Source organism: Jaculus jaculus, chromosome 13 (genome assembly GCF_020740685.1).
Source record: "Jaculus jaculus isolate mJacJac1 chromosome 13, mJacJac1.mat.Y.cur, whole genome shotgun sequence".
Lineage (NCBI taxonomy): Eukaryota > Metazoa > Chordata > Mammalia > Rodentia > Dipodidae > Jaculus > Jaculus jaculus.
The window spans coordinates 13905301-13924225 of record NC_059114.1 but is presented as its reverse complement, the minus strand read 5'-3'; the positions used below and the strand labels follow the sequence as shown (position 1 = coordinate 13924225).

Sequence of the window (18925 nt, the reverse complement as noted above, 5' to 3'; positions counted from 1 at the left end):
CTGACTCTCCCTCTGGTACTTTCTGGCCTAGCAGATGAACCAGTTCCCCATGGGGGGCCAATCCCCTAGTATCCAGGATGCGGGGGCACAGCTGTACTCCCCGGCCACCCACCTACAGTTCCCGATGCCCACAGCGGCCCAGCAGGTACTGCGGGCTCCGAGGCAGAGACACCTCTGCCTCAGGCCAGCCAGGGGCTTCACTGAGCCTCAGTTTACTCCCTAGGCTCACGAGGGTAACATTACCTACCATGGCTGTCCCATGATTGGCAGGGGGATATCAATCATTCCATGCTGGGGTTGGGGGGTCTGGGGGGCTTTTTCCTGCTCCAAACTGCTGTATCTCTCCATTAGAGACAAGCTGGGGTTTGTGGCCATCAGGCTCTGTCTCACAATTCTCTCTCTCTTTCTCCTGGCCCTGACCCCTGCCTGCAAAGTGTCCTCCGGGGGGCATCTACGGCTCTCCATTTGGGGCACGGAATCCCTACCCGCAGGCCCACGGGACCGGACACTCATCTCAGGAGCGTTATCCCAAACACTACCCCAAGCCTATCTACTCCTACAGGTGAGGTGTGGGGAGCAGGGCCAGAGGCTGCCTTCAGCACACCTCGGGTAGCTGGGAGCGGTGGTAACTTCTAGGGAAGTAGGGGAGTCCCTAGGCAGGGCCTCCTCTCAGGAGGGACCAGTATGTGGTCAGCCAACCCCCCTGGGGTTAGAACCCACTTCAGACACTAATACCCCATCCCTTACGAGCTGTGAGGTGACTGCCAAAGATCAGACTGATGCAGTGAGAATCTGGGATGGATTGGCAATGTCTGTCAGAGACCCAGCACAGGAAGCAGGAGTTCACCTGCTATTCCTGAGCTAATCCTTGTGGATTTAGGGAATTGGCTTGGACCCCTCAGAGCCTGCTTCCTCAAGCAGAAGGGCATCGTTAAAGTGATACGGTTAGGTAGCTCAGGCATTGGGGTGGGGGAAGAGGTCTAGATAAGGTCTAAAAGATTTTTTTCAATCAATATCTTTTTTTTAAGATTTGAGACAGAGAGAGGGAGAGAGAGAGTGAGAAAGAGTATGCCAGGGCATCTAGTCCCTGAAAACGAATTCCAGACACATGCGCCACCATGTAGATCTGGCTTATGTGGGATCTGGAGAATCGAACCTGGGTCCTTAGACTTCACAGGCAAGCATCTTAACCGCTAAGCCATCTTTCCAGCCCTCAATCAGTTAATCAATTTTTATTATTTTATTATTTATTTAAGAGAGAGAGAAGAGGCATATATATATATATATATATATATATATATATATATATATGGTTTTTTTCAATTTAAGAGAGAGAGAGAATGGGTGTGCCAGGGCCTCTAGCCACTGCAAACGAACTCCACCTTGTGCATCTGGCCTTACAAGGGTACTGGGGAATTGAACCTGAATCCTTTGGCTTTGCTGGCAAGTGCCTTAAGTGCTAAGCCATCTCATCAGCCCGAAGCCTAAAGATTTTAACCATGGGGATGTGAGAAGGGGAGAAAAGAGACCCCTCAATGCATACCAGTGGCTGAGCCCGGGGACAAGAAGAAGGGCTGGGTGAGGGAAAGACGCAGGGCCATGGAAAAGTACTGCTGAGTGTAGAGGCGCTGGTACAGCTAAGCAGGGCGGGCTTCCTGGCAGAGGGGTCCTCAGGTTGTCACCAGAGACCTGTTTGTGCATCGCCGCCCCATCTCTTGCCCTAGCTGCCTGATCGCCATGGCTCTGAAAAACAGCAAGACGGGCAGCCTGCCCGTGAGCGAGATCTACAGCTTCATGAAGGAGCATTTTCCCTACTTCAAGGTGAGGGCTTGGAGGCTCCAGCCACCCTGCCTGGCCCTGGCACCACCAGCAACCCCAGCTGTCCCTACACCAAAGAGGGTCACCCTCTTAGGCCCCCATTTATGCCTGTATACCTGGTAGAAAGGATGTGTGTGTGTGCGCGTGCACGCGCACCTACGCAGGCAATTTGCAAAGAGAAGAGGCATTTGAATTGGGCTGTGAGAGATGAAGAGGGGCTCCCCATGTATCTTGTGAGGGGGGCGTTGCATAGAGATAAGGGACCAGCCTGGTTACTTAGCACAGACTCAGTAAAATGGAGGGATGCCAAATACACACTGGGCAAGAGCCTTCACTGGCAAGTTATCCATAATGCAGAAAGCTCTTCCAGCTGTTGGCTTGTGACCGGTAATCATGTCACCCTTGTTAGGATCAAACCCAAGGAGCACCAGGAAGCCAGAGTGTCCCAGGCCTCAGAGTTCTGGCCTCCACACTATCCCTAGCAGAAGTGCCACGGCCCTCTGGCCGGGTGGGGCTGAGTTGCAGGATTTGGTGGCCTAAGCAACTCAACTGCACGTTTGAAAATGGTTTGCTCCGCCGGGCGTGGTGGCGCCCGCCTTTAATCCCAGCACTCGGGAGGCAGAGGTAGGAGGATCGCTGGGAGTTCGAGGCAGGGAGGACTGATCCAACTGTCCCTGGCTGTATCCAACTACAGCTCCCTGGCCACCAGGGTGATCCTAGATGCCCCCACCCATCCCTCTTAGCTCCCTGACTGGACACTGAGTGTAAGACACAGCCACCACTGTGTCCCAGTCCACAGACCTGAGCTTTAGTGTGCCCAGGCACGGAGGGGTTTCAAGGGAGGTCACCCAATGGGTCCACACACCTCCCCATTAGACGGCACCTGATGGCTGGAAGAACTCGGTGAGACACAACTTGTCCCTGAACAAGTGCTTCGAGAAAGTGGAGAACAAGTCCAGTGGCTCCTCGCGCAAGGGCTGCCTCTGGGCCCTGAACCTGGCTCGCATCGACAAGATGGAGGAGGAGATGTATAAGTGGAAGAGGAAAGACCTTGCGGCCATTCACCGCAGCATGGCCAACCCCGGTGAGCCCCATCCTGCCAGCCTGTACCACGCCTCAGCTGCCCCATGAACACAGGTGTCCAGTGGCCCATGGTGCCCTGTCTGTGTCCAAGGGATGACAAGTGGAGGGGCCTGGGCAGAAATGTGAAAAGCAGTCATATTGGTCACTCTTAGTTTCTCTCCCAGAAATGCCAAAGTCCAAAGCTATGGGATAACATTGCATTCCTACCACGTTGGATACAGTGTAGTTTTTTTTTTTCAGAAAAAAATTAATTAATTTTAAAATATTTTTATTTACTTACTTATTTGACAGAGAAAGAGGGAGAGAGAAAGAGAGAGAATGGGCACACCAGGGCTTGCAGCCACTGCAAATGAACTCTACATGCATGCGCCCCCTTGTGCATCTGGCTAACGTGGGCCCTGGGGAATCAAACTGGGTCCTTTGGCTTTGCAGGCAAATGCCTTAGCTGCTAAACCATCCCTCCAGCCCCTTATTTATTTATTTATTTGAGAGAGAGACAGAGAGGCAGACAGAGAGAGAGTGGACACCCCAGGGCCTCCAGTTATTGCAAGCGAACTCCAGATGCATGTGCCACCTTTTGCATCTGCCTTTATGTGGTTCTCAGGAATTGAACCTTTGTCCTTAGGCTTAGCAGGCAACCATGTTAATGGCTAAGTCATATCTCCAACCTGGCAAGGGTGTTAAAAGTAATAAAACACAAACACTTATGTGGGATATGTGGGAAGCAGGCACCTTCACTGCTACTGGGTAAGAACATAATTTATAAATTCTTTATAGATAAATGTTGTGTACCTGCAAATTACATCCATGAAATTGTCCAATTCTGTTTTTAACCATTCATACTGAGGAAATTTAAAAATGAGAGAAAAAAATGGCATATGAAGGGCTGGAGAGATGGCTTAGTAGTTAAGGTCCTTACTCGCAAAGCCTAAGGACCCATGTTTGACTCTCCAGATCACACATGCGCACAAGGTGGCACATATGTCTGGAGTTCGATTACAGTGGCTGGAGGCCCTGGAGTGCCAATTCTCTCTCTCTCTCTCTCATAAAAAAGGCCATACTGTTGGGCTTGCCTAAAAAAAAAAGTGGCATATGAATAAATGTACCCACCACAAAATTATTTGTCAAAGTAGAAATTTTGAAAGCAATTTCAATATCTCCCAATTAAATAAATTGAGTGACATATCATGCAAGTATCCAAGATGAAGGATGCTTTAAAATATTTTTTTTTCTAAAATTTTTATTTATTTATTTGAGAGCGACAGACATAGAGAGAAAGACAGATAGAGGGAGAGAGAGAATGGGCGCACCAGGGCTTCCAGCCTCTGCAAACGAACTCCAGATGCGTGCGCCCCCTTGTGCATCTGGCTAACGTGGGACCTGGGGAACTGAGCCTCGAACCGGGGTCCTTAGGCTTCACAGGCAAGCGCTTAACTGCTAAGCCATCTCTCCAGCCCAATATTTTTGGAATTAAAAGACATGCAGCCGAGCCAAGTGGTGGCGCACACTTGTTATTCCAGCTCTTGGGAAGCTGAGGCAGGAAGGTTGAGTGTAAGCTACAAAGAGAGACCTTGTCACAAAAACCAACACAAAACAGAGCAAGAGAGATGAAGGGGCTGGGAGAGGGGCAGAGATTCAGTAAGTAGGAGAAGGGACTTGGTGGGCACCAGCAAGGCCCTTGGATGAAGGCCTCAAACAGCCACCATCCAAGGGCTCTGGGATTGGGCTTGATCTAGGCTTGGTGTGAAATCCTGGGCAGGTCACTTGGCATTCTAGATCATCAGGGTCCTCATTTCTAAAGTGGAGGCAACCCAAATAGATCTGGGGCCCCGTGTGGTCCAGTCTTAGCGCTCAAGCAGACAAGTGTCTCCAAATGTAAGAGGAATTTCTGTTCTGTTTATATCCAAGAACATTAAAAAGGATCCCAGTTAAACCACAACAGTGCTTCTCAGCATTGTGTTTGTGACAGGGAGCAGTGAGACCCCCTTACTAATGATCTCACCCCAGTTTCCTGGAGTCTATAGTTCCTGCCTCCCATACCTCAAGGGGGCTGGTGTAAGTTCAAATGAAGTCCCAAGGTTCTGTGCGTGCATGGTAAGTCATTGTCCAGAGGGGAAGGGCTGTTATTATTTGACAGCAGCCCTGAAATGGCTTGGGATGGCATTACATCTGTATGGCAGGCTTCTTGTACTGAAGGTATGATGTCATTCCACAGGAGAGGAGACAGTGGGTCAGGCAGTCCAAGAGGCCTGCTAAGTTCACATGGGACAGGTACTGGGACTGGACCCCAGGCCCACGTCAGGGCCTGGTGATGTCAGGGGATTCTGAGTTAACTTTCCCACTTGTCTGCAGAGGAGTTGGACAAGCTGATCTCAGACCGACCGGAAAGCTGCCGGCGTCCTGGCAAGCCAGGGGCACCTGAGGCCCCCGTACTGACCCATGCCACCACGGTGGCCATGGCCCACAGTTGCCTGGCTGTCTCCCAGCTCCCACCGCAGCCCCTGATGACCCTGTCCCTGCAGTCGGTCCCCTTGCACCACCAGGTCCAGCCCCAGGCACATCTGGCCCCAGACTCACCTGCACCTGCCCAGACCCCTCCCCTTAATGCCCTACCGGATCCGAGCCCTGGGCCCCTCCCTCAGCCGACCATGAGCAGGGCCCCTGGGGACTTCCTCAACATCAGCACTGACGCGAACAATGAGGTGGATGCCCTGGATCCCAGCATCATGGACCTGGCTCTGCAGGGTGAGATGGGGGCAGATGGTGATGGGAGTCGGGCAGGCGTGAGGCAGAGACAGGAGAACACACGTGAGGTACTTACTGCCTGCGTCTACCCATAGCTTCATTACCATGTTAATTCATCTAAGTTCTTCATATATATATCTTGTCTTTTAAAATATTTATTTAGTTATTTATTTTTATTTGAGACACAGAGAAAGGGATATAAAGAGAGAGAGAGAGAGAGAATGGGCACACCAGAACCTCTAGCCTCTGCAAATGAACTCCAGACACATGTGCCACCTTGCGCATCTGGCTTACATGGGGCCTGGAGAATTGACCCTAGGTCCTTAGGCTTCACAGGCGAGCACTTAACCATTAAGCCATCTCTCCAGGCCATATATATATATACATATGTATATGTATATATATATACACGTATATGTATATTTAAATAACTTATATATATATATGTATATGCAAATACATTTATTATTTATTATTTATTTATTTGAGAGAAAGAGAAAGTTTGTATAAACATGTCAGTGCCTCCAGCCACTTTAAACTAACTCCAGATGCATGTGACATTTTGTACATCTGGCTTTACATGGGTACTAGGGAATCGAACCTGGGCCATCAGTTTTGTAAGCAAGTACCTTTAACCTCTGAGGCATCTCTCCAATCCCTCACCTAAGTTTCTTTTTTTTTTTTTGTTCATTTTTTTTTAATTTATTTGAGAGCGACAGACAGAGAGAGAAAGACAGATAGAGGGAGAGAGAGAATGGGCGCGCCAGGGCTTCTAGCCTCTGCAAATGAGCTCCAGACGCGTGCGCCCCCTTGTGCATCTGGGTAACGTGGGACCTGGGGAACCGAGCCTCGAACCGGGGTCCTTAGGCTTCACAGGCAAGCGCTTAACCGCTCAGCCATCTCTCCAGCCCTAAGTTTTTTTTTTTAATTAATGTATATATTTATGAGAGACAAAGATGGGGGAGAGACTGAACACACCAAGGCCTCCAGCCACTGCAAATGAACTGCAGACACATGTGCCACCTTGTGCATCTGGCCTTATGTGGGTACTGGGGAATCGAACTTGGGTCCTTAGGCTTTGCAGTCAAGCACCCCAACCACTGAGCCATCTCTCCAGCCCCTCACCTAAGTTCTCAATGAGCACTTACTGTGTACCAGCCAAGCACGCCATAGGCATTATCTCGTCCCACCCTGCCACAGCCCCGCACGCTCTGCTGTCTCCTGTGACCACTCTGGTGACGAGGACACTGAGACAGAGAAAAGTCGAGTCGCTGTTCCAAGGTCCCTTGGCTGGTCAGTGTGACAGAGCCAAGGTTTAAGCTAGATTTGCCTGAGCCCAAACTTCACAGTGACTGCTCCAACTCGTGTGTGTGACAAACTCATGTCACGTCGATGCGCAGTCTGCTGCATGGCTGTCCTCCATAAATGGGACATGGGTTTGTGTGTGGATGGATGGATGGACGGATGGATGGACCGACATATGGATGGATGAAAACAAATGAGCCAAAGAACCAACAAGGGGATTTCAGACTTCAGGGAAGGCTCCCAACCTATCTAACCCCTAACATGTGTGCATCTGCTGCGTGACAACCTGGGTGGCCGGGACACGGGTGGCCTCTAGTGTCCCATCTCGAGTGAGCGGATGGGATAAGACAGCGGGTTGGTCAGCCAGTGAATGTGTCCTCGTAGCTGTGACAAGGCCTATGGAAACCTCCCTGTGGCCTCTTTCCCTGGCTGGGCGGGAGTTAATCAGAAAGGGAAATTGCTGCTATCCTGGATTTGACCTTGAAAGTGACCCTGAATGAAAACTAAACGCTTCTTTTTACTATTGAACTTTTGTTGGGTGTCCTGATCATCCTCATCTTATTTGGGGCTCAGAGACCAAAGTGTCTTTCCCAAGAAGCCAAGGATCAGAGCTCAGCCTTCTCCAAGCTCCTTTGCAGCAACATACGAACTTAAATGCCATACGACATCATTTTATTGTGTGTGGTTTGTTTGTTTGTTTGTTTGTTTGTTTGTTTGTTTTTGCCTCTTCCCTAAAATGGGGATTGGAACAGTGAGACTGTTTGAATCGAAGCCAGCTCACCTAAAATGCCTTTGTCTTTGCAAGGGAACCTCTGGGAAGAGATGAAGGAAGACAGCTTCGGCCTGGACACACTGGGGGCTTTTGGAGACTCCACGCTTGGTTGTGACCTGGGGGTCCCGGGCCTGAACCCCGTCTCTGGCGGCAGCGAGCAGTGCTTCCCAGACGTGCAGGTGACCGGTCTCTACGCCGCGTACTCCACCCCAGACAGCGTGCCTCCGGCAGCCACTTCCACTCAGTATCTGGGGGCGCCAGGGAACAAACCCATAGCCCTGCTTTGAGCTGAGGGCCTCACCTGGCCCCCAATCTGCAGCAGCTGGCCAGACCAGGCTGTTCCAGGAAGGACCCCTCCCTCCTCGATGGTGTCTGCTGGAGGACAGTGAAACATTCCTCTCACCCCCCACCCACCACCACATCGCTCCTTTCCTGCCTCCCCGAGGACTCTTCTAAGTCAGGACAGGGGAGTGTCTGGCACCCCACCTTCCATTCTCCCGCAGAACCTGAGTCAGAGGCCTGGCTGTTGGGGCTGGGGTGTTCTCCAGTCCAGCTCCTGCTGGGAGGCCCTGGATAACCCGAGGCCCACACGATGGTACAACCATGAAGATACTGCAGGGGATTCCCCACCCGCAAACTCACTCTCCTGGGAGAAGACACCTCTTTCCACACCTCAGAGCATGAGGCCCAGGGCTTAGAGAGGACCTCGGATGGAACGAAGCTGGATTTGGCGAGTAGTTGTGCCTAGCCAGCATGCTCGCCGCTCCTGGAGGATGTTAAAATGTCAGCCGCTCCCAGGGCCATGCCGAGCACTGGGACCACGTGTAAATGTATTTATATTTATTGTGACTGTCACACCACACACGCCTCTGCAAGCCCCCGCCGCCGAGGCCGCCAGAATGAGACACTCGCTTCCCTTCCTACCTTCCAGCCTCCTCCAAGCCCCTAAGCCATCCAGCCGGCTCAGGAAGCTCCTAGAAGCCTTACGCTTCTCTGTTGGACAAGCAAGCACTTTTGATACTGTGAAGTGTCCCTTTAAGAAAAAAAAAAAAAACTATTAGAGATCAGATATTTTTCTACCTGTCCAGCCACGACTCATATCTGCCCCCTTTGGGCATGGAAGAGAGGAGAGCTACCGAGTTGGGTTTGGGAACTTTCTAAGGGTGTGTGGGGCTGGAAGTAAGATGGGGAGGAAGAAGCACAGAGCTTTCTGTACTGAGGTTTAAGAGACTCCCAACGGAAGCTCTGTGTGATGGAGCACACCTTTAATCCCAGCACTCGGGGAGGCAGAGGTAGGAGGATCGCCGTGAGTTTGAGGCCAGCCTGAGACCACAGAGTGAACTCCAGGTCAGCCTCGGCTAGAGAGAGATTAAAAAAAGAGAGAGAGAAAGAGAGAGATTGAGAGACTCCCAACGGAGAGACGCACACCATGAGGCGCAAGCACAAGACACGACCCACACAGCAAGCTCAACATGGGATATTTATTGGGATGTCCTTGCGTTTTCTTTGCGATGGCCATTTTTATATCTTCTCGCCCGTGACTGATACAGCAAGCAGGTGTGTCAGTGGCTTGGGGGCTGAGGGGACTGGCTGGGGACAGCTGCTCCAGGTAAGGCAGGAAACGACAGCAGCCACACCCCCTCTCCACCACCACCTGGATTCTTGGGTCTAGAAATTCTCACACACCTGAGAGCCAGAATGTTCTGACAGACCAGCGGGCCGGCCAGCGGCTTGGAAGGCTGAAATTAAGCCTTGTTTTTAAGGGACATCTTGAAGGCCTTTCTCCTTCTAGAAGTTTTTCAGGGCATGGCCATCTTTTAAGCCTGGGCACTTCCACCGCTCTGGCCAGCACTGCTCAGCCACAGCGTTGCCAGGACCCCTAATAAGTAAAGATGTTTAAGTGGCTGTTGAACACCCCCCCCCCCATCATGTCTGGGTCATGCCAAGACCGTACATGTAGTTGTAACTATTTTTATTTTGCCAATAAAGATGGAACGGTAGCTGTGTGTGTGGCTCAGAGTAGATGGAATCAAAGGTGGCTTGGTGGGGGGGAGTGACATCTCTCACGGCATTGGACCCGGGTCTGCTGACACTAAGTTCCCATGGAGTCTGGTTGGGACCAGGGTTCTTATCAGTGAATTCACACAGACTGTTTCAATCATCCCCAGACACCGGTACTTAGCAGGCATCATCTTGGGAACTGATTGCGTTCAGTTTCCTGCACAGAAGCAGAGGCCTACAGGGTTGGGTAGGAATGAATCGAGGTGCACCAGACTCCAGGGTGGGAAGGGGCTGCTCCCAGCTGGGTTGGGGTTGACAGTGGAAAGGTACCCCCTCTTTTCAGCATCTGCAATGTGCCAGGCCCTAGGCTGGACCCTGTTCTGAGCTCACACAACTGAGGAGACCCTATGAGATTAGTTCTTACGCCCACTTTTCAGATGAAGAAACTGAGGCTTGGAGGAATAGATCGGGTGACTAATAGTCGTATCCTTTAAGTCTACTTAGGAAATGCTTCAAAGCCTCACAGGGTAATCTCCGGGGGTGAAAGAGCTCTGCAGGAGGCACACCTACCAAAGAGTAAGAACCAAAAAATCCTCTTCACATAAAAGACCAGAGAGGATTAAGAAATAGAGAAGGAAGGCTGGAGAGATGGCTTAACAGTTAAGGTGCTTGCCTGCAAAGCCAAAGGAGCCAGGTTTGATTCCCCAGGACCCAAGTTAGCCAGATGCATAAGGCAGCGCACACTTCTGAAGTTCGTTTGCAGCAGCCAAAGGCCCTGGCAAGTCCTTTCTCTATTCTCTCTGTCTCTCTTTCTCCGTCTTCTCCATGATGGGCTGGGCTAAGTCCCCAAGGTCCCACCAGCTGCCTGCCTGTGACTTGGTCTCTTGCTGTCAACTCCACCAGTTCAGGAGTCCGTGAAGAGACAAGCTCTCGAGGGCAGGTCTGTGAGGGCGTTTCCAAAAGGACTAACCGAGGGAGGAAGCTCCCGGACAGCATAGCGCTCTTTGGCTGGCTGCCTGTGCCATCACTGTTGGGCACATCTAACCTGTTGCAGACGTCCTCTGCGGACATCAGAACCAAGCTGCTTCAGCCTTCCAATGTGGGCTAAACACCAGGCCCTCTCCGGGAATCCTAGGACCTTGAGGACTCCAGCCTCGTGCCCCAAGCAGCTACAAGGCTCTCAGACTCTCCAGCCTCCAGACGCCCAGCACATAGTGTATAAATCCATCTAATAAATCCCCTGCTGTAATATATATATATATATATATATATATATATATATATATATATATATATATTCATTCTGTCAGTACTGTTCCTCTAGAGAGCCCTGACTATCAGGCATATATTGGTGCACACCTTGAATCCCAACCCTTGGGAGGCAAAGAGAGGAGGATCGCTGTGAGTTTGAGGCCAGCCTGAGACTACAGAGTGAATTCTAAAACCAGCCTGGGTTAGAATGAGACCCTACCTCAAAACAACAACAACGAAAAGACCGTGTGGATGTAGAGAGCCCTGACACATTCACTGCCCGTGGGTCAGACCCCAGCATCATCGTTACGTTACCCAGTAAACGTCCATGTTCGAAATCCAGCTGAAATGTCTGCGTAATCCATTATCAACCTTCCAGATGTACGAGAAGGTCAGCCCTTCTCCCTTTCACCACGGAGCATCACATCCACTCACTGTCAGCTCCTTGCTCACTTCCCTTTCTAGGTGTCTGGTGACACAGAATGTCCTTATGCTGATGTTGATGACAATTAACTGCTGCCCTGGACTGAGCTATCTGGGGATGACGATATATCTTCATTACCAACTAGTGCAAACAGTCATTTATGAAAGAGAGAGAGAGAGAGAGAATGGGCACACCAGTGCCTCCAACCACTGCAAATGAACTCCAGATGCATGTGCAACCATGTGCATCTGGCTTATGTGGGTTGTGGGGAATCAAACCTGGGTCCTATGGCTCTACAGGCAACTGCCTTAACTGCTAAGCCATCTCTCCAGCCCTACTACAAACATTTAAACACACACAACCAGGAATAAGGTCCCTGAGTCTGGGATGCTGGCTTCAAGCATGGCTTGATCCAAACATCCAAAGATTATCAAAGGCCCTGAGCCTCTCCCTCCATCTCTGGGCTACTTCCCTATGTGTGGCAGGTCCTTGACACCTGTTGGTGCTGGAGGACTCTGATTAGGCCACCCTTGGCAAGGTGGAAAAGCCTGGGAAAGATGCCGGGCAGAATGGAAATAGCTTTTATGTGTTTGGGAGACACAAATAGTCCTTGTGTCTCAAGCTGTGGTGGGAGGGGAGGGAGTTCCTTGCCTGTTGGATCTGTGCAGGGATAGTCAATTCCTAAGTGTAGCCCAGGCCCCATGTCATAAGAGTAAAGGGCAGAGCCCCCGCAGCCAAAACAGACTGGATCCACCACCCAGTCAACCTTGCGTGACTGTGGACGCATGTCTGCACCTCTCTGAGCCTTCTTGGCAAAATTGGGGTGGGAGGTAATAGAAACAGATGTGGAAGTTGTCCGCCCCTCCTCTCTCTCCCTCCCTCCCCCGACAGCAGGTATGTGAACAGTAGTTTTTGTAAAATGTTTAGAAAAGATTATCTGGGGAGCCCCAACCCAGCTGTCAGCTTTCCTCCACTGCCTGTCCAGCTTTTCGTCAACGCACAGAGTTAAAGTCAAGACCAAAAGGTTTCCTTCCAAAAATAGTTTATTTATTTATTTTTTCAGCTTTCCTGGCAGGCGGTGCAGCCCACACAAAGGTTGAGGGTAGCAGCTAGCCATTGGCTTGTCTCTCCACCAAAGCCTAGAGGACCCCACCCTCACTCCCCAGAGCAGCGGCAATCCCCACCCCGCCCCGTGTCGAGCTGGGACGTCGGATCTCTCAGCTTGTTCCTCTCCTCCTGGCCCCATCCCCTCGTCAATCTGCCCGGGCTGTCACTGGGCCAATAGTCAGACATTTCCATCCTAAACCGGGACAGCCCCAAGTGTCCTGGCCTGCGGAGCATCCCCTGGGCAGCCCGGGCGGCTCCTGCGTTGGCCCGTGTTAACACCTCTTATCCTCAGACACGGTGGCACCCACGGCGGCAGGTGACAGCAGACTCCGCTGGTCTCGGGCTTCGAGTGGCCTGGGGGTGCTGACAGGTCCCCAGCAGTCGTCCTGAACAAACAGGCTCGGTGCTCACAGTCTGGGTCTAGTTCACCCATAGTTCTATCTCTCTCTGGGTGACGGATCCCAGCACAGATGTCAAAGCCCCAAGGTGTGGGAGCACCAGCATGTCGGGGGCCCTCAGGGGGTGGTGGCAATCACAGAGGGGACAACTACCCTCTCCCTCTGTACTGTCAACGGGTGCTGCCCATTCGGGTGGCAAATCTGCCAAGCGGGGAGGGGGCGGGGCAGGACGAGAAGGCCAGTCCTCGCTCTTGGAGAGACGGTACAGGCGGAATCATGGGACCTGTGTAAGCTCTTCCGGGCACTGGATTCAGGCATCACTGCTCATTTTGCTTTCTCTCTAATGAGCACTGGGCATGGCCTGCCCGCAGGATGGTCCACGTGACTCACTAGGGCCACTTGGAGAACAAAGTATCATTTTATTCTCTTAATCTTAAAAAAAAATGCCTAGCCCTTCCTGGGTGCCTAGGCAGTACCTGATATGCCTCATTACCAAAAAATAAAATAAAATAAAATAAAATAGGTGTTCTCTGGTCTGGTTTGCATTTTTCCTTGGCTTGATTGCTCAACTGAAAGATACAAGATGCTTCTGTCAAGTGCTGGTCATGGAGTGAAAAGAAAAATTAATTAAAAGTGTAGCTAGATGCAGTGGCGCACGCCTTTAATCCCAGCACTCGGGGAGCCTGAGGTAGGAGGATGGCCGAGAGTTGGAGGCCAGCCTCAAAAAACAAAACAAAACAAAACACTAAACTGAATAAAGTGCCCCATGATTAGTCAACAAAATGAGAGAGAGATACCAAGTGTCTAAAGCACGAGGATCTCGGGGTAGATAGCTCAGTTCAACGAAGCAGCACACGGCCGTCCAAGGTGACCCACGATGACGCGGTCCCCAGGCAACGGGGAGGGGCACTGGGCAGGCCCAGCAGCGCTGCCTGCGGACGCGCTGGGGATGGCTTCATGGCTGTTCCCCAAGGCGAACCCCCAGAGTGCTGCGGCCACGTGGTTCCTATGTACCCAGGGTCCAGGGATGGCCAGAGCCGCTCAGGGGGATGCCGAGCTTTCCGACGTGGACAGCAGCTGAGCCACCTGCCCCCGCTCAGCCGGACTGAGGTGTTGGCTCAGGTACACTATACAGTCCATGACCACTTCAGGGTTTTCCTGAACCAGACTGCAGGGGAAGAGAGAAAAGGAGGAAGTCACTCCTGTCACCTAGCCCAACACTCCCTAGGCATAGAGTCCTTGTGCAGGGCCGTGTTGTTTTCCTGGGTAGGTCGGAACCCAGAGCTCCTGATCCCCTCTTGCTATGGTCACCTGGGAGTAACACTCCTATGAGGTAGGAGCGTCTCACCACAGCACAGTGCTTACCATCTGTGGTGGTTTGATTCAGGTGTCCCCCATAAACTCAGGTGCTCTGAATGCTAGGTTCCCAGCTGGTAGAGATTTGGAAATTAACGCCTCCTGGAGGCGGTGTATTGTTGGAGGTGGACTTATGGGTGTTATAGCCAGTTTCCCCTTGCCAGTGTTTGGCACACTCTCCTTTTGCTAGCCTCCACCATAGGTTGCTCAGGGGGAAATGTCCACCCTCTGCTCATGTCATCATTTTCCCCTGCCATCGTGGAGCTTCCCCTTGAGCCTGTAAGCCAAAATAAACCTCTTTTTCCCACAAGCTGCTCTTGGTCGGGTGATTTCTACCAGCACTGTGAGCCGGACTGCAACACCATCGCTGGCTGTGTGATGTGACATAAACCTCAACTTCAAAGTCCAAAAACAGGGTTCCAGGTATGTGACTACCTGCCTCCCCAGAGACTATAGAAAGACTGATGAAGGGTGGGGGCTGTCAGCCTCAGATGCAGGGGTTTGGAATGTGGGTTCTCTAACCAGACAGGCTCTAGCCATGACACGGGATAAGTCACCACAGAGACTTCAGCAAGGTTCATGAGTCACAAGTATCTCTAGAGCTGGCTTAGTGGTTAAGGTGTTTGCCTGCAAAGCCTAAGGACCCAGGTTCAATTCTCCAGGTCCCATGTAAGGCAAACGCACAAGGTGGTACATGGGTCTGGAGTTCGTTTGCAGTGGCTAGTAGCGCACCCATATTCTATCTCTCTCTGTGTAATAAATAATATATATCTCTGGAGCTGACAAGATGCTCAGTCAGTGTTTGCCTGTCCTCCGGATCCTACCACACATTATATGCATTTGCACACATTTAAAAAAAAAAGGAGCTGGGCAGAAAAGATGGCTCGGCGGCTAACATGCTTGCCTGCAAAGCCTAACAGACCTGGGTTCAGTTGCCCAGTACCCACATAAAGCCACATGCACAAGGTGGCACATGCATCTGGAATTTGTTTGCAGTGGTTGGAGGCCCTGGCGTGCCTGTTCTGTCTGTCTGTCTCTCAGTCTCTCTGCTTGCAAATAAATAAATATTTTTTAAAATAAGAGGGCTGAGGAGATAGTTAGTGGGTGAGTGCTGGCTATGCAAGCATAAATGCCTGCGTTTGGAACCTCAGCACCTATGTAAAATGCCAAGCACGGTGATATGCACTGTCGTTCCAGCACTGGGGAGAAAGGGACAGACGGGTCCCTAGGGCTTGCTGGCCAACCAGCCTGGCTGAATGAGTGAGCTCTAGGTTCAACAAGAGACCCTGTCTTAAAAAAATAAGGTGGGAGCCAGGTGTGGTGATGCATGCCTTAATCCCAGCACTAGAGAGGGAGAGGTAGGAGGATCGCCATGAGTTCGAGGCCACCCTGAGACTACAGAGTGAATTCCAGATCAGCCTGGGCTAGAGCGACACCCTACCTTGAAAAACAAAATAAATAAATGAATAAAGTAGGAACTGGAGAGAAGTCTCAGTGGTTATAAAGGCACTTGCTTGCAAAGCCTGATGGCCTAGGTTCAATCCCCCAGCACCCTTAAAGTTAGATGCACAGAGCAGTGTATGCATCTGGAATTCATTTGCAATAGCAGCAAGCTTTGTTAACCCCCCCCCCCCCCCGCTGCTTCTCTCTCTCTCTCAAATAAATAAACATTTAAGAAGAGAGAATATCCTTCTTTCCTTTAAAACAAAAAATTAAGGTGATGGGCTGGAGAGATGGCTTAGCGGTTAAGGCACTTGTCTGCAAAGCATAAAGACCATGGTTTGATTCCTAAGGACCCATGTTAAGCCAGATATATAAGGTAGCACATGCATCTGAAGTTTGTTTGTAGTGGCTGGAGGCCCTGGTGCACCCATTCTCTCTGTGTATCTCTCTCTCCTTCTCTCTCTCTCTCTCTCTCTCTCTCTCTCTCTCTCTCTCTCCCCCCTCCCTCCTTCCCTCACATAAATAAACAAACAAATATATATATACATACATAAGGTAAGCTGGGCATAGTGGCACATGTCTTTAATCCCAGCACTCGAGAGGCAGAGGTAGGAGGATCACCATGAGTTCAAAGCCGCCCTGAGACTACATAGTGAATTCCAGGTCAGCCTGAACTAGAGTGAGACCCTACCTCAAAAAAACCAAATTAGGGCTGGAGAGATGACTTAGCGGTTAAGCGCTTGCCTGTGAAGCCTAAGGACCCCGGTTCAAGACTCGGTTCCCCAGTTCCCACGTTAGCCAGATGCACAAGGGGGCGCACGCGTCTGGAGTTCGTTTGCAGAGGCTGGAAGCCCTGGTGCGCCCATTCTCTCTCTCTCCCTCTGTCTTTCTCTCTGTGTCTGTCACTCTCAAATAAATAAATAAATAAAAATTAAAAAAAAACAAATTAAACAAATAAATAAAATATGGTGTAGAGCAACTCTGTAAGACCCCTGCTTTTGACCTCTGCCCTGCACACAGACACACATGTTTACATGCACTTAAACACACAAACACATGTGCACACATTCACGCATCCCCCCCCCACACACATGCAAAATGAAAAAGTAAGAACAGCACCTTTACCCTCTCCAAGCGCCCCCTCTGTGTCTCTCTGGTCACTGTGTGGGGGGACAGGGCTGGAGAGCAGCCCCGCTGCTGGGGGTGGCCCACCCAAGGCCGTCACCTCTCCCGTGAGGAGGAGCCCTTTCCTGGCACTGAATGTAGAAGCAGGGGGCACTGGAATATGAAACAGTCAGCCCAAGGCTGGGCGCAGACACATCACTCACCCGACACATCACTCACCCTTGGATGGTCTTGAGGACCGAGTCCCGTTTCAAGTACTTGATATTCTCACGGATGGCAGAGCGCAGGCCGCCCTCTGCCAGCCACTGCTCTTCCAGCCACTGCACCACCACCTGGTTGTTGTCCCACAGGTAGGCCTGGCGATGACGTGGGGGAGGGGAGAACAGGCTGCCTCAGGTGTGTGTGGGGGGGGTGGGGGGTTGCTACTGCCAGGCCTCCCCGTGCCTGCCGTCCCCAAGGTCCCAGATCCCGCACCGCCCCCCGCCCCCGGGCCCACCTTGACAGCGCCCTCGGTCTCCACGAACCAGCGCCGCAGCATGGACTGGATGTGTTCTTTGCTCAGCTCGGGGCTGGCGCGCAGGATCTCCTGCTTCACCTGCGACTCCAGCAGCAGCCGGCGCAGCCGCCAGTAGAGGAAGGTGCGGGCCGTCCTCCACTCCAGCACGTCCTGCACAGGTGAAGCCCAGCCTGAGCCCCGCTCGGGTGGGAGAGGGTGGTGGGAGGAAGGGAAGAACGGACAGGGCGCCTAGAAGGGCTCTGACTATGCTCCAGAGCCTACACACAGGGACACCAAGTGCCTGGCAAGCCAAACTCCTGTCTAGGGAGGTGCACAGCGGGGGGGTGTTTATTTTTACTTATTTATTTGAGAGTGATAGACAGAGAGAGAAAGAGGCAGAGAGAGAGGAGAGTGGGCGCACCAGGACCTCCAGCCACTGCAAATGAACTCCAGACGCGTGCGCCCCCTTGTGCATCTGGCTAACGTGGGTCCTGGGGAATCGAGCCTCCAACCGGGGTCCTTAGGCTTCACAGGCAAGCGCCTAACCGCTAAGCCATCTCTCCAGCCCCAGAGCGGGGTTTTTCAGGACCCCCGACCGCCTGGACATAGGCCAGCAATGTCCCCTGCGCAGGCCTGGCAGCTAAGCCCACCTCCACGGACACAGAGCACAGGCTTGGGTGGATTCCCGCAAGAGAAGTAGCTGGTGGTAGGCATGGACGGTGAGGGGTGTTGCCCTCATAGGGCAGGGAGTGGGTCACTGCCATCACCAACAAAGGCCTCAAACCTCGCCCAGGTGCCAGCCGAACCAGCTGTCAGAACAGACACAAGTAGACCCCTGGGCCTACTGGCGTCTGCTGGGGCCTAAGACACTGTTTTCCTTTCTCTGAGAGCCCTCTGAGCATTGGCTTACTTTTTTCTTTTTTAATCTTTCCAGCTGATTCTCATTCCAAAGCCCTGACCCATGTTTCCTGCGCAACGGGGAACAGGGTGACCTTAGGGACCCCTCACCAAGATGATGCCTTTCTCCAGCATGTGGCCCGGGGTGTCGTGCAGATCGGCGAAGTGCACCGCCACCTGGTGGTAGATGGGGAGCAGGAGCTCCTCGCGGGCCTTCAGCTGGCCCTCCAGCTCCTTGCGGTCCTGCTCCTTATCTGGTTGCTGAGCCAGGGCCTTCCCTGTCAAGGCGAGTGGACAGCTGGTCAGGATGTCAAGGGACCATGGAAGGTGGTCACATGAGACTGAGGTGGGGCTGGGTTGTTTATTTATTTATTATAAATAATTTTTTGTTTATTTTTATTTATTTGAGAGAAAGAGAGAATGGGTGCACCAGAGCCTCCAGCCACTGCAAACGAACTCCAGATGCATGTGCCCCCATGTGCATCTGGCTAATGTGGGTCCTGGGGAATCGAGCCTCAAACTGGGGTCCTTAGGCTTCACAGGTAAGCGATTAACCGCTAAGCCATCTCTCCAACCCATGGGTTTTTTTTCATTTTTGTTTATTTATTTATTTTTTTTTTTGAAAGCCCAAAAGTACAGGACAGGCCTTGTCTCAAGAGAGTTCTGGGCCTCCAGTGCTGATCCTGTCCCTAAATCAATTTGTT

General features: G+C 51.7%; 2 protein-coding genes across 3 annotated transcripts in view; one reads left to right on the top strand and one right to left on the bottom strand.

The window, feature by feature from the left end:
- Positions 1-8649, top strand: part of Foxn4 (forkhead box N4) — a 29414-nt gene extending 20765 nt beyond the window's left edge. The window contains exons 5-10 of one of the 2 annotated variants that reach the window (XM_004664105.2): positions 35-145; positions 435-562; positions 1725-1821; positions 2695-2902; positions 5254-5646; positions 7757-8649. In XM_004664105.2, coding sequence (XP_004664162.2) covers positions 35-145; positions 435-562; positions 1725-1821; positions 2695-2902; positions 5254-5646; positions 7757-8010 — 1191 coding nt within the window. In that variant the 3' untranslated portion in view covers positions 8011-8649. Of the gene's footprint in view, positions 1-31; positions 146-434; positions 563-1724; positions 1822-2694; positions 2903-5253; positions 5647-7756 lie in introns of both variants that reach the window. The other variant, XM_045133092.1, reaches the window with a different exon arrangement.
- Positions 8650-12558: 3909 nt separating this feature from the next.
- The window catches only part of Acacb (acetyl-CoA carboxylase beta), a 140975-nt gene continuing 134608 nt past the window's right edge, over positions 12559-18925 (bottom strand). The window contains exons 49-52 of the mRNA XM_045132566.1: positions 18333-18499; positions 17325-17495; positions 17048-17184; positions 12559-14072 (exon numbers count right to left, since the gene is read on the bottom strand). Of these exons, the coding sequence (XP_044988501.1) occupies positions 13946-14072; positions 17048-17184; positions 17325-17495; positions 18333-18499 (602 nt within the window). The 3' untranslated portion in view covers positions 12559-13945. The remainder of the gene's footprint in view (positions 14073-17047; positions 17185-17324; positions 17496-18332; positions 18500-18925) is intronic.